This window comes from Fusarium oxysporum, chromosome VI (assembly GCF_013085055.1).
Source record: "Fusarium oxysporum Fo47 chromosome VI, complete sequence".
Classification (NCBI taxonomy): Eukaryota; Fungi; Ascomycota; class Sordariomycetes; order Hypocreales; family Nectriaceae; genus Fusarium; species Fusarium oxysporum.
The window spans coordinates 1,744,856-1,759,509 of record NC_072845.1 but is presented as its reverse complement, the minus strand read 5'-3'; the positions used below and the strand labels follow the sequence as shown (position 1 = coordinate 1,759,509).

Genomic DNA, 14,654 nt, shown 5'->3' with positions numbered 1-14,654 from the left:
AGTGCTTGAGCCCACCCTAGAACGTCAAGACGATGAGATTTAAGATCAGTAATTTCAAAGCCCTTAAAACGGAAACGGCTCAATTCAAAACAGTTTCTATTTACTAAGACCTCCGATCAGCATATTACCAAGCTTTGTACTAGAGGGCTGATGAAACTTGTTGGCCATTGTTGAAGTCTCGGGTGATCAGTAATCGGCCTCAATGCCCTGACTTCTCCAGCGGCCCCAACAATTAGTGTGCTTACACATCATGAAGTGTTCTTGAGATACTCATCCTCTTCCGCCAACAATTTTTTCCACGCGCTCCTCCAAGGCCGAAGCGCCAGTAGTGGCGCGAAAGATGCTTGAGGCCATTCAACTTTCAATCGGCATTCTTACGACCAGGTCCGAATATCGTGTAAACTTGTTGTAGCCTCACGAACTAGGAGTATCGATATTTGTCAGTATAAATCGTAAGAAGGAAATAAAAGGGGCAGTATGCCTTTCAGGAGATTCTTAATCACCATAAGAGATAACTTCAACACTATTTAACTATATTTCCATATTCATTCTCGGTTAATCATGTCCAGTAAGCCAATTGTCCTGGTGACTGGTGCGAATGGCTATATTGCCGGGCCCGTCATCGAAGCTTTTCTAAAGGCGGGCTATGCTGTCCGTGGAACTGTTCGCTCAAAATCTTCGGCAGATCCCCTACTCAGGGCTCTGTCTTCATATGACAAAGATCTTGAAATTGTTGAAGTCCCAGACATTGTCGCATCAGGAGCCTTCGATGCTGCGGTCAAGGGTAAGTGTCTCTTCTATCTGTGATAAGTTGGATCTCACAATACCAGGTGTTCATGCTATCGCACATCTTGCTGCTGGAGTGAGTCTCAGCTTTACAGACCCCGAACCTGTCCTTGAAGTCGCTATTCAGGGAACACTGGGTGTTCTCGAGTCTGCCATCACCGAGTCGTCCGTCAAATCGGTTGTGCTTATGTTCTCTATTGCCTCTATCATTAACGGCAGTAAAGAAGCACCTGCTAGATTTACAGAAGCAGATTGGAATGATGAAGCTTTGGCAGCTGTTAAGAAACTCGGAAAAGAGTCACCCAGCCCTTTGATCTATGCTGCGAGCAAGGTGGCAAGTGAGAGAGCCTTTTGGAAGTTCCGCGACGAAAGAAGCCCTTCTTTCACCATGACTGCTCTCAACCCAGTGTAAGCTATCCCCGGAGACACTGCCAATTCACTAAGCAAATCTAACGATGTCGCCGAAGTTTTGTTATGGGACCGCAACCGGGCCTTGAGTCCATCTCAAAGATTGGTGGAACAACTGCCTTTATCTGGCAGATACTTTCGGGCCAAGATATCCCCAAGCCACTGACACCAAATCCTGGCTATGTTGATGTGCGTGATATTGCACGAGTTGCTATCTTCAGCGTCGACCACCCCGACAAGGTAAACGGGGAGCGCTTCCTGTTGGCTTCAGGACTTGTCCCTCCCCAGGCTGCTGCAGACGTTCTTCGTAAAGCATATCCTGAGAGACAAGACATTATCAAGGCTGGAAATCCTGGGCAGGGATACTTTCCCGGCTACGAGTTTCCCGAGGAAAGATTTCTTGATGCTTCGAAGGCAGTCAAAGTAACAGGACAAGACTTTTATCCTGTCGAGCAGACAATTACTGACACGGCCAAGTCTCTCGAGAAGTTTTTGTAGGGTTTATATATGTTAAGATGTCCCTTAGGTAATATATATAATAAGACGTAGTATCTTTTAGCTGTTATTGTATAATTTCCCCTGAGCCACACATCCGGCGACTGCAGTAAGAAGAAGTCTTCACTTTACAACGTCCACATTAGACGTGTTAAAAAACAACGTCTAAAAAAAAGATGAACCTGCGTAACGCAGGTGGCTGGATCTCTCCCGCCGGGAATTGAACCCGGGTCTCAAGCGTGACAAGCTTGCATACTGACCACTATACTACGGAAGAATTCCGGGCGTTATCGCCCAGTGTAGAGAGGAGGGGGTTGTGGTCAGTAGCAAACAATGGCTGTATATATAGTCTGAGCATAGGAATGCTGCTGCTTGAGAAATTGGAAGCGGTTTTATTCCGCGTCTTTGCAATGGTCATCTAAATCTTCTTTTGGAGCATTAAGTAATAACACAATAGGCCTTCTAGATAAGAATTTTCCTATTTTATATTACCCGAAGTATGATCTGGTATAAAAATACCTATACAATTACGAAATCTGGTCGGAAAAGCGCTGGAGGCTTCTTAGCCGGACCCAGATGGTGATGCATTTCTCTATAGCTCATAGTGGCAGCTCAGGGACGTTATACATTGAACTCAATCGATAATGATCAGTAGGTAGTAATTCGCCTACAAGACTAACGTTTTGGGTGATTTGAAAAGGTGATATGGTCTAGCTTGAGATGCTATGGATGATGGCAGGGTGAGATAATGAGGTCCAGTGCTAGTTGGCACTAATCAGATTTGCAAGAGGCACAATCTAGAGTCCTACCCGACGGCTTTGCAAGGGTTCACAGTAGTAATCACGCTATCAAACCAATGCTTAAGCCATTTCCCCTGGCTTATGCCTTCCGAGCCTCTCTTGGACCCAGGGGCCCTCGCAACAAGCTGCTGATGTTTGGTGTCTGATAATTTGATCTTGGTATACCGCTGATTGTACACCAGTAGTACCTCCTGTGTGCGTTCAAAAGCTTTCTATGATTGCATTTCTAGAACATTGTTCCTGGTTGTCAGATCAGCCACATCCAAAGTGGTGTATATTTCGGTCCTCCTAGCAGTGACTTGGCTGCACTCATCAGATCTGGGAACATCACACGTCACATAGTCGCTACATGATCGACCTTATTGCCCAGATATCATCGGACGATCCTCAGCGGGAGAGCGGCCCTTGTGGGGCCGAGAGATTAGAGCAAACTCCCCTTGCTTTTGTCGATCTTAGCAACAAGTTATTGTTTGTTTAGTACGAGAAGCTTGACTTCTCTAGGAACGATTACATGTTCTGTCACGACGAACTCGTCGCTGAAGTCTCATTAAGCCATTGTACTTTAGTACCTGACTGCGGAAGCCTTCGTCTGTATCATATACAGAGGATCACCGTTCGTATGAACAGACTCTTCATGACAATGAGTTACAGTAGTTAATACAGAATCCCCTTCAACTTCTAATAAAGCAGCTCAACACCTAGCAAGGGTGATGCCGCGACTCATGAACATGACTACCGTGGAAGCTGATCGGGCCAGCAACGGACTTCCTCTGCAGAACACGACGTCAGGAAGATCCTGGGGATTCACTTCGCTTGGACGTCAACCATTTTGCACTCCAATGCCAAGAATGTGCATCCAAAATGAGATATTGCGAGTTGCTAGCCTGTTACAGCCCTGTAGATTCATGGCGCCGGCTGTTGCAGCTAGACGCTTACGCTAGTTCCTGGTGATAGGCGTGGCTTGTCTCTAAGTTGTGAAGACTCAGCAACCTTGTCTTCAGCTGCATCTGCGCTGGGATCGGCCAACCTCTCAGTACTCCCCTATATTGGCTTTGTGATAAACAGCATCAACTTCGTTGACAGAGTTCGACGTTGTGTTCATTAGGTATTGTGACCTTATGTTAAAGTCCCATATAACAGAAACTGACAGGTATCCCTTGCGCAAGATATTAAGCTCGTAGGGGTGGATGTATGTCTTGAATAGACAGGAGATCGACTGACACTGTCCACAATAGAAACACATTCCCCGAATGCTAATAAGTATTCTAGAAGTTTGGGGAAATGATCTTCGACGGCGTTGGGGCCGTTGCAGCCTTCAGTGATGTTGTCAGTTGCTGAGCCTGGCGCCTGACTCGCATGCCGAATGCGTATTGGTACGAAAACTAACGGGCTCTTGTGGCTGAAACTTAAACAACCACCATCATAACGGCGCCTTCCTTTGGATCTTGACTAACAGGTGCATCATCCTCGTCTTTGTTACCGTGCACTATTTTGTCTCCCTGGCCAGTGACCAGATACTATACCGCCTGTTAGTTGCAGCTATGGACAGTCCCTTGTCTCCCCAGGCATTTCCCGCCGACGGTTCATGTAGATAGCTTCCCCGGCAGGCTACTGGCATGACTAGATCCTTATATGAATGCATTGGCGCTGGACCATGCTCTTTGGAATGATATAATTTGACTCTGAAGTCTCTGACATCAAACCCGGAGACGGAAAGGTTGATTGAGATACGACTTATATGGCCTTGTTCCCCGGTTTTCTGTCACTGCATTCCATCACGAAATCACAAGACGTGAGAGGACGCAGCTTAGCGCCTCGTTTACCACTGCTGTTCTTCCACCCAATATAGCTGTCTGTCATTCTCTCAGAGGAACTTGTGTCCATCTTCTCGCTCATTTGGACGGATTTGGTGCAGCCTTGGCAATGTGAAAAGTATTCATATATGAAGAACTGCTTTGAGCTTCCAGGAACAGACGCTTCATCCTGAAACCTGCCACCAAATGCCACTACAATTGAAGAAGACTCGCAATTACAACTAGGGAGGACCGTCGTTTCGACAGCAACAACAAGAAGAAGAAGACTCATCGCAAAACCATCATGGCGGGAGATGACTTGTCAGGGGCATTGCTCGCATCATCGATAACGGTCATTTCTCTTACTACGGTGTTTATTGGTACTCGCTTATGGATCAGATCCAGCCTGAAGACGATTGGTACAGATGACTGTAAGGCCTGAGCGATTCGAAGAATTCAGCAATGACAGGACTGACAATTTAACAGACTTGATTACAGCAGCATGGGTAATATTTCTTAGATGACGAGACCATGTCTCGCGTACTTTTACAACACCACTAACATGGGATCGGTAGGCATTTTTGACAGGACTCTGTACATGCACAATTCTCTGTAAGTTTCGCGCACTCCAACTTAAGATGGTGGAGGGGACGGACTGACATGAAATAGCTGCGAAAGTGGGATTCGGGAAGCATATGAATGAAGTGTCGAACCAAGATCTTCAGAAATTCCTCAGAGTGAGTGGTTATTTCGCCCCAATCTTGATCCTTCTGCTAACCGCTCTTCATAGTATACGACAGGATGCTCCGCGACCTTTAGCATTGGTATCGGCTGTGCAAAATCGTCATTCGCCGTGCTATATCTTCGAATTAACCCTCAGCCTGTTCTTCGGATCCTTAATAAATGCCTTATTGTCTTCCTAGCAATGCAGGCTATAGAGGAAGCGCTCATTGTTATCCTTCAATGTCGGCCTGTTATGGCAGCTTATGTAGTACCCCGTCCAGCACACGCCAAATGTCTTGATCTTCGTGTTCTCTGGTGGTGTACGGTGAGTTGCCAAAAAACATGTGTGAGAGCTTCGTGTATTAACGAATTCTCAACAGTTTGTATTCAACATGTGTACCGACTTGTTCCTCTTTATCCAACCTATTCCTGCGATGTGGAGGTTGCATCTTCCTGTGGCAAAGAGGCTGGGTTTGATTGCCATGTTATCCCTTGGTTTATTGTAAGTTGGCACTCTCTTCTGTTGCAGCCTTAACTTACCACGAAAGGGTTTGCGTCACTTCGATTATCCGCATCATTTTTGTCACTCGAATTGGACCCGATGCTACTTGTAAGTCATGTGAAACAACTTCTTCACCGCTTCTAACAGTGTCTAGATGAATTCGCCGAGCCCATGATATGGTCCCAAGTTGAATTGGCCTCTCTCGTCGTATGTTCCACAATCCCATGTCTTCGCCAGGTCATTCAAAAGGTCCCCTGGCTCAACCATGCCTTGGGACTCTCGAGTGGCCGAAGAAGCTCGAATAACTACTATGGATGGAGCGGCTCCAAGAAGACAGGAGGATCTATCCCGCTCAAAAGCTACAACCAGAACCATAAGGATGGCTACCTACAGAGCAAGTCAAAAGGCAACACCGCATATGGATTGACGAGTCACGCTATTGGCGGTGCACATACCAAGAATGATAGCATGGAAGAAATTTTCCCATACAAAACCGACGGCAATGGTGCTATTTTGGTTACTCATGAGATGACTCGAGATATCGAGTCACATACTTCCTCAGCAGCACCTTCGATAGCACATGTCGACGACTGCGAGATAGGAGATAATAAGGGGACATGAAAAGGGGACCGGGCTATCGATAGTTATTAAACTGTTAATGTTAGTAGGTGGTAGTGTCAAAATTATATATTCATATAACTATTCATTTCAATATAAACACATAATAAGTCTATTGACTCGTTGGAAACCCGTTGTTCTCCTTAGAACCTGCTTGACTTATACTAGCACTGTCACATACACTGTACGCGGACTGTGTCACCACTTTCCCGCGGGGAAGTTACTCCTCTTATCAACACCAGCTTCAGCACACTCCGCGGAAAGTATTCTCCATCAACTTACACCGAGACATCTTCCATTTTGGCTACAAAATACCAAAATGCAACAGGGAACTTCCAATGAACGACCGTACAGGTCCCATCTTCGGCCGGCCTGTATTCCATGCCGAAAACGCAAGTCCCGCTGCCAGTCCGAGGCATCTTCCAGCTGCTGTCTCATGTGCAGGGCACACCGCACGGATTGCATCTTTCCCACGGAGCCTCGCTCAAGTTCTCAAACTCCTCGGCGTCGGAGACAAGCAAGGCTGTCGACAACTAGAAGTCCCCGTCAGATCAGCCTGGCACCTGGGCCCCCGGCAGTATCCGCCTCAGACAATTCTACTATCGAGCAGGCAGTTTCTGTTGTAGAATCAGCCTTGACTTCAGCGCCTAACAGTTCGTCGAGAAACACCACCTCTCATAAGCACCAAGTGTCCAACGTCTCTCCCACTGTGCCAAGAAGCACAGAATGGGCCCAACAAAACGCTCAATCGGAGGAGTCACCTTTGGCATTGGGCTCAAACGACGAGCAACCACATAATCTTCACATAGTTGGGCCAGCAGTCACTTCCGATAACCAGGTTTTGTCGGACTACCTATCTTCCATGCCCAGTGCCTCAAGAGGTTCACGGATTATCAGGCCAGCCATAGGCACTAGGTCTCGACCTGTGCTGTTTACTGCTGTACAGAAACGACCAGTTGGGTTGGATTCGAACCTCAGTTTCGCAGAGGAAAGATTGCAGCTTATAGAGAAGATATTGGAGCATTTTACCAGTGATCTTCTCGACGTGTAAGTCTTTGACAGATTGGGGCTACAATTACTAATAACGCTCAGTTATTTTGACAAGGCTAATTCTTGCTTTCCTCTTCTTGACGAAGCACACTTCCGTAAGCAATATAGAGAGAACAAATCTGCCATATCGCCAGCGCTTCTCAGTGGACTGTACGCCCACTCGATAACCTTCTGGAATAGCTCTCCTATTCTTTCTCGTCATCGATGTCCTGACGGGCGCTTCATCTGGAATCTTGCGACTGAGGCAGCTTATTCCCAGATACATAGATCTCCTGGAATCTCCACGATAGAAGCCTTGATTCTGAATATCAGTGGTCGCGAAGTGACTGCTCTGATAGGAAATGGCGTTTTGTTGGCGTCCTCAGTCGCTATGGCACATTCACTGGGTCTCAACCACAGCCCAATATCCTGGGAAATACCGCAGTCTGAGAAGAACCTAAGAATGAAGATATGGTGGGCTTTGTTGATTCACGATAAATGGTACGTTAACGCCACGCACAAAACCCCCCTTTGTAGCTCTAACGTGTAGACAGGTTGAGTCTTTCGCATGGAACCCCGCCGCTTATCTCTCCGACTCTAAACGATGTGCCCCAGCCTCTCATCGAAAACCTTTGTGGAGAGGGATCTTCTTCAGAGCAGGCCCTCAATGCTTCAGTGTACATCGCTCTAGTTGGCTTGACCGAGGTTCTGGACTTGCACTTGAGACACGTCCATCAATTCAGCCTTTCAGATGAATCTACAGATACGACACATCTAGAATTGGCACTGAATAATTGGATAGAGACTCTAAGTGACGAGATCCGCCGGGTTGTCATTCGTGGAAACAACCTAAAAATTCCTGGTGCTGCCAGCCTTCGCCTGTCATATCTGACAGTCAGACTCCTATTGCAGAGAATCGAACTTGAAGCTGAGAAGCGAGTTCGTGATACAGGGGATAGTCGCCTGCTAAACCGTTATATGCAAGCTCGGAGAACTGCAGAGGACATTCTCATCTTAACTCAGGAATTACAGCCCGAACATTTGGCTGATTGCTGGTTGCCAAGCAGCGCTTTTGCATTTTCGACAACCGTTAGCTTCCTTCTCCGATGCGCACTAGAGACAGAAAACTCAACAGCCGGATTGGTTCAAAGCAGCTCATTGAAGATAGCCTCGGACTTATTGTCGGCTCTTCGTGAACACAAAGAGAAGCATGCTTGGGATTTGGGTGATATCTGCTTGGCCCAACATGCGGACGTTGTTGAGAAGCTACGCGCCATGACACCGCCTGAAGACCCAAGTGCTGAAGAGGTTTTGGACTTTTCCAGCTTTGCCATGGCGGAGTCTTCTTACCTCGATCAGCTTTTCCCAAGTTTATGGGATCCTCTGCAGAATGTGTGGTGAACACAGCAATTCTTTTCCGCGGAAAACTTGACGGGGTTCATATCGGCCCAGCCGCATATAGCAAGCCTGTGCTCATTACTTACAGCTACTCAGTAAACCCAGTGATACTGTTTCTCGACTTTTTGGGAAGAACATTGTGCCTAAAATTGTGCATCGACACTGCAATGTGAATGCATAGGTCCCAACTTAGGATAGAGAACAGGGCCAATGTCCAACTAATCGACGCAACACTTCCTGTTTGTTTCACGAGAGTCTGAAAAATGAATGTTGAATGACTTCAAACATTACTGTATATACTCTTGCTATAAGTACATATGACGAGAGACACCGTGGCGCTGTTGAACAATACAGCCCCTGAATATTGGTAATAGAACTAGACAATTGAAACCCGACACACCAGTGATAGATTTCGCCATTAAATACAAGAGTAATGAACACCATTTAGGAAATATCAGCTCCCGTATTTCTATCAAAACCTCTCCTCCCACACCAAGCAAGGTTCTGTCTGGACTACTCAGCGACGGTAAAACTCGATACAAAGATAGGGGCTGGAGTTGACAGATAGTGCACTGGTGATAATCACATCATATCTGACAGTTCACTCAAAACATTCAACATCAAACAGCGGGAGGTTCATCGGAAAGTTACTTCAGGTATGTAGATGGTTATGGTTTCAACAAGAACTGAGATTGACAACTTGATGAGTGTGTCTATAGTGAGCCGAACGATAGCAAGAAGTTCATGAACGAGCAGTGATTTTTTTCTTTCTAATAAAATGCCTCGGACATGACACCTTCTAAAAGTGTATGAATGGTCCAGAATGCTGGCAGGTGGGTTCATGCCTCCTGAGTTGGATGATCGAACGTTCACCTCAAAACTCCACGACTCACTTGAGCCTGGAACATCCACGGGATCAGCCCGTAAAATAACTAGAAATGAGTAATAGTTGTCTCTTGGCTTGGATCTAAGCATGTATCAGACCATCTCCTCGGGGCTGGTATTTCCTTTGAACTTTGCCAACGAGCAATCCCAGCTCCAATCCTCTTCGTAGATACTCGCCTCAGCTCTAGCAACTCTTACTGCGAAAGAGTCGTCATCGTAGTCTGGAAAAGTATCATAATATGTAAGCTCATAAATCTTTTTGATCGCAACCGCGATGGGAACGCCTTTGCAGAGCGACATCTCGCGACACTCTTCGCAATGCACAACAAAGGCGTACGCAGCGTTGCTCCTGAATTAATCGAGCGCGCATAGTATCTTCGAGAGCAGCGCGGCTAGGGAGAAATCCTTCTCGATTTAGATGGTACACACACCAGTTCCGTTCTTCGCCTCCGAGAAAGGCTTCGATTTCGTCTTTTCCCATCTGGGACTCACAGGCTTCACATACCTTATTCTCGCCAAGTTTGGGGTAGAAGTTGCAGTGTGGGCACCGACTTTTAGGTCGGTCGCCAAAAATGTTAGGGGAGTCCATGATGATGGTTGTTTCGTGATCCATGAGTGCAACACTGGAGCTAGTGAGGTTTCTAGTTTGGAAAGTGACGTTAGTATCAGCTTTACAATATTTCAGTTTTGGCGATAAAGAGGCAACGTAAAACGTAAATGGGATTAACTAGAAAGTCTGGGTATATATAGTCGTAAATCATATCTTCCGCTGCAAGTGAACAAACACATTACGCCTTGAAACCATGCGAGATAATGAACAGCCTCCTCTCCTCTTTGTCCTGCTAGAAAAAAGTGCGTAGACGTTGTATTGTTGTTAGTGAACAAAGGAATAAAATGCAATGATCGTAGTAATCGTGCGCGGTAGTGGTCAAGCGCCAATCTGAGGTTATCGTTCTTCTTCGTATCTCTTTTCTCGTCATCTTTCGGATCGTCATAACATCGTCTTTTCCGTGTCGGCATGCGCAAAGTGGTAGGGAGCGCATTTTGCGGAAGTGGTTGCTGATCGTATCGTTTTGAGTTGGTGATTGACTTTAACTCGCTTAACAAGAGCCATAGTGATGACGCCCAAAACCATAAGAACTTCAATGACGAGAAGGCCGATGTAAACGATGTTGAGGATTTCTTGCTCGCGCAAGTAAGCAATAGTGGTCATGCTGCTGGGCAGCGGTGCGGAGCTGGGAACGAGAGGCATGGCAGATTTCTGATCTCTTTGTTAGCGCTGAGTTGTCAAAGAGACTCCAAGAATTGAATTACCTTTACTTTTTCCCAACCTGCGAAATCAAAAACTTTTAAACAATATCTGTATACTACTCTCCTCCACTGAGCGAGAACAGCCGATATTTGAAAGAGTGAAAAGGTGAGCACGAGAGCGGTGAAATCACCAACAGAGGTGAGGCCAGCAAAACTGGGAATATGGGTTCTTTTTAGTTTGTTTCCTTGGCGCGAAACAATTGCCTATAGTGCGCTCCTTCCAAGGTTAGAAGTTGATAGTGACTGGGCTAGGGTTGCAAATTTCAATCAATGCGGTCTGGGGGAGGCGAGAACCGCTTTGACCGCCTGGAAGCCCGTGAAGGATCCCGTTTAAATACGAGAGGGGCGCCATGGAAAGCCCGTAATCAATACTTTAATGCAGTGAGATATACGAATATGACTGCAACATTGGTTGCAACGTTGGCTGTTTAGTGAGCGCCACGGGAACATCAAGTTTCCTCTGGTTCTTTGAGACTGCCCCTTCGTTCTGCTCATTTGAGAAGATGGGAACGAGTCTGTCTTTTCGTCTGAGCAAGGATGATGACGACCCTTGTCAATGGAGGCGATCGCCAAGTTGGCGTGTGACCCCCAACGCTTGTCTAAGCAACTTTGCCATATGAGGAAGCGTTTAAAAGAGAGTGGCGAGGCATCACAGAAGGTGTTGTCGCGTGATAATGAGGTTGTTGATATATCTGATGCCAGGCAATGCTGGCCATAGTAGAATAGATATCATGGCATGATAATAGCATGAGCTTTTCCCCTGCGAACGAACCACTAGTTCGAGGTTTCATAAACGAGGGTTGTTGCAAATTGATGAGGACGGAAATTGAAGTCGCATTGGAAAAATCCATCAGCGCTTGATGGACAGGGGTTGATGCGATGGGATGGAGACGGATGAGTTGGCGTTAAAATCCAGCAAAGGCGGTGTTGAAGAGCAGATGATTTAGCAATGGCAATTGAATTCAATGGTGCAAGTTGACTTTAATTGAGTATGATGAGTCGATAAACATGTATATTCATACCTTATCACACGTTAGTTGTCTTGAGCATTTTGATACGCCAAGGGGAGATTAAATTAGGAACTCACGGTACCTAACCCACCGAACGGGAACTACTGTGCAGAGAGAGTATTAGCGCCCAGATTAATGATGCTAAACCCAACACATGAAGCGTCTCCGAATGACACAGTTACAGTTCCAAAAGCAGGAACAGAGGTGAACGCCTCAGAATGAAGGCGGTGATATTTAATTTTCCATTACGCGTATCAAGACGCGTAAACAGTAAATCTCGTGGTGTTGTTTGTATGGGTTATGAGCATAATGTTGAGAGGGTACCGAATAAGCCTCGATGATCATATGCAAAGACGATCAGATCAAAAAAGAAAAGGGGTCCTTCACATGTGAAAGAAGGAAAGCAAATCATTCTTCTGCAACTTGATTTGATCTGAGACTGTCTCATCACCTCGCCACAAGAGACGACGCAAGGGCAGCCATAGTGACAGCTTCTAGTTTGTTCTCCAAGAGATCAATCTCAACAATTCATGATCCTGCTAGAAGGTACTTGTCACACCACCTATACTGTGCGCGAGGTCATGTAGCTTTCATCAAGTGTATCATGCCATCACACATGGCACCCGTCGATGACGTCGCTCTCTGCCCCGCAGTGAGTTAAGCGTCTGAGCTCGAGGGAATGAGGGAGCCGCCTCCACACAAGCTCCTGCTCACACTGTCACTGCCTCGTTGCCTCGTCACGATCTATCACGGTGTCGTCATTCCTGCTTTCTATTTGCCTTGACTCTTTAAAAACACTTGCCTGCCCTTTGCTACCTTCAAACTTCAACACAACAAGCTTGATACCCCTCATTAACCACACCAAACCACAAACACAACCACACATTCATCATGTCTGCCAACTCTACTATCAACGTCAAGAACATCGCTTCGTCCACTAGTGACAGCGAGATCAAGGACTTCTTCAGCTTCTGGTAAGCTCTCCTCGCTTTCATTTTCCGTGCCTCACAGCTAACGTCCTCCAGTGGTAAGATCGCTGATCTCAAGGTCACCCAAGAGGGCGAGACCAAGTCCGCTGAGGTTATCTTCGAGAAGGAGACTGCCAAGAAGACTGCTCTTCTCCTCAACAACACCCAACTCGGTCCCAACCATCTTGAGGTCACCAGCGCTGGTGCTGACGGCGAAGACGATGTCCACCAAGCCACCAAGAACGCTGACCGCGACTCCGATGAGATCACCCAAGAGGAGAAGCCCCGCGCCCGCATCCTGGCCGAGTACCTTGCCCACGGTTATGTCGTAGGCGACGCCGCCATCCAGCGTGCCCTCGACCTCGATGCCGCTCACAACGTCTCCAACCGCTTCTTCTCTACCCTCCAGGGTCTCGACCAGAAGTACCACGCTACCGACCGAGCCAAGGCCACCGATGAGAGCTATGGTATCACCCAACGCGCCAACAGCCTCTGGCTCGGCCTCAGCTCTTACTTTGAGAAGGCCTCCAACACACCCACCGGCAAGAAGATTGCTGAGTTCTACACTGAGGGCAGCCGACAAGTCCAGGAGGTGCACGCTGAGGCTCGTCGCCTTGCTGACCTCAAGAAGGAGGAGCACGGTGGAAGCGCCTACAAGGCTGCTGGTCTCGAGAAGGTCTTCGGCAAGGAGAAGACTTCCGGTACCGCCGCTCCCGAGGCTGGTCAGGGCAGTCTTGGAACATCAGTTCCTGCCGCCTCTGCCGACAACGTTCCCAATGTGAGCGCTCCTGAGGGTGGTGAGAAGCACTAAGCTATCAAAATTGGGGAGATGTGAAGTAATGAGGAAGCAATGGGGTATTTCTTGAGCTCTGATGAGACATTCATATGACGGCTTGTTACAGCCTGTTGGTTAACGAATTGTTACGACTTTTACGCATGTCACAATCAATAAATTCGAGATGAATTCTACCGTTTACTTTTGATCGTGAGTAGTAATCTCGCAAGTAGGATGAAAGGCTACAGCTTGAGAACGATGACATGTGAAAGTGGCAATTTTATGATTCATAAAACGCCTAACGATGTCTCTACTTCATTCACAAGTAACTTATAGGCATTATGCATTCACAGCCATGTTCAATGGAGATGAGGACAGTAATTTAAATGAAGCGACTATTTCAGTCGTGGTTTATTAGTTCTATGCATTCCCTTGTCCATCAATTCATAACCATCGTGGTATCGTTTGTTCTATTCCCATGTTAGAACTGTTCCATCGAGCTTATTCTTTTGGCTTGAATGACTATTTCTTCTCGGTCTTGGAGAACTTCTCATCCACAATATCGTCGGTGAGACCCTTGGGGTTCGATGAGAGGTTCTGCAGATAGTTAGCATCATGTTCGAAAACTGGAATTGGCGGTTTTCTTGCCTCAAGCTGGCTCTTAGGGTCCTTGTCATCAGTCTTGTTGATGCCGTGACCAGAGGCAGGTGGATCCTGCTGCTGGCGACCGCTCTGCTGCTCAGGAGCTGGTGATTGACGTCCCTCAGGCATGATTGCTGTGATTTTTGGTATGTGAAGAGGTTCGGGATTGAGTTATTGTTGAAGAGTTTGTTTGAATGTGGAATGGTCTCAGATGAGGAAGAGTGAGAGGTTAAGTACGAGAAGTGGAAAACAATGATTGCAAGTTGACGTCGAAGGTGGGATTCTATGCCGTCATAGGGGGATTACATCATGGGCAGGAGGGAGATCGAGATGGTGTTTTTTTTTTATGGAGTAACGATGCGAGCCAATGATTTACAGAAAGAGTGTCGATATACGGGCCGTTTGTGGTTTTGATTCAGGAACAGTGAGAAGCTGCTGATAAGTTGTTCTCAGTAAGTGTGGAACTGTCAGAGCTTGTTGTTGGTGATTTGAAGCTCCCCACTTTCTTGTA

At 46.8% G+C, this 14,654-nt stretch overlaps 5 protein-coding genes and 1 non-coding gene across 6 annotated transcripts; 4 read left to right on the top strand and 2 right to left on the bottom strand.

Annotated features, from left to right (window-relative positions):
* Positions 1 to 561: 561 nt before the first annotated feature.
* On the top strand, positions 562 to 1,824 carry FOBCDRAFT_320541 (uncharacterized protein; the record flags this gene model as incomplete). Its single annotated transcript, XM_031186759.3, has 3 exons — positions 562 to 784; positions 831 to 1,194; positions 1,254 to 1,824. 3 exons carry the CDS (start codon positions 562 to 564, stop codon positions 1,690 to 1,692), a joined length of 1,026 nt encoding a protein of 341 aa, XP_031037894.2. The 3' UTR covers positions 1,693 to 1,824.
* Positions 1,825 to 1,894: 70 nt separating this feature from the next.
* FOBCDRAFT_t143 lies at positions 1,895 to 1,966 on the bottom strand. Its single transcript has one exon. It is a non-coding gene; the product is annotated as a tRNA-Asp (tRNA).
* Positions 1,967 to 4,529: 2,563 nt separating this feature from the next.
* Positions 4,530 to 6,144, top strand: FOBCDRAFT_320540 (uncharacterized protein). Its single transcript, XM_031186760.3, has 8 exons — positions 4,530 to 4,713; positions 4,769 to 4,788; positions 4,858 to 4,894; positions 4,952 to 5,019; positions 5,073 to 5,330; positions 5,386 to 5,507; positions 5,554 to 5,615; positions 5,662 to 6,144. The coding sequence occupies exons 1-8, from the start codon at positions 4,587 to 4,589 to the stop codon at positions 6,126 to 6,128; spliced, it is 1,161 nt and encodes a 386-aa protein (XP_031037895.3). The 5' UTR covers positions 4,530 to 4,586; the 3' UTR covers positions 6,129 to 6,144.
* A 241-nt stretch (positions 6,145 to 6,385) lies between these two features.
* On the top strand, positions 6,386 to 8,864 carry FOBCDRAFT_320539 (fungal-specific transcription factor domain-containing protein). Its single transcript, XM_059612049.1, has 3 exons — positions 6,386 to 7,172; positions 7,218 to 7,655; positions 7,709 to 8,864. Exons 1-3 carry the CDS (start codon positions 6,445 to 6,447, stop codon positions 8,553 to 8,555), a joined length of 2,013 nt encoding a protein of 670 aa, XP_059467364.1. The 5' UTR covers positions 6,386 to 6,444; the 3' UTR covers positions 8,556 to 8,864.
* A 3,572-nt stretch (positions 8,865 to 12,436) lies between these two features.
* FOBCDRAFT_320538 (uncharacterized protein) lies at positions 12,437 to 13,893 on the top strand. The gene is made up of 2 exons (XM_031186764.3): positions 12,437 to 12,732; positions 12,784 to 13,893. Exons 1-2 carry the CDS (start codon positions 12,650 to 12,652, stop codon positions 13,535 to 13,537), a joined length of 837 nt encoding a protein of 278 aa, XP_031037899.1. The 5' UTR covers positions 12,437 to 12,649; the 3' UTR covers positions 13,538 to 13,893.
* Positions 13,883 to 14,480, bottom strand: FOBCDRAFT_225698 (uncharacterized protein). The gene has a single exon (XM_059609694.1). The coding sequence runs from the start codon at positions 14,270 to 14,272 to the stop codon at positions 14,024 to 14,026; it is 249 nt and encodes an 82-aa protein (XP_059467363.1). The 5' UTR covers positions 14,273 to 14,480; the 3' UTR covers positions 13,883 to 14,023.
* Positions 14,481 to 14,654: the final 174 nt, after the last annotated feature.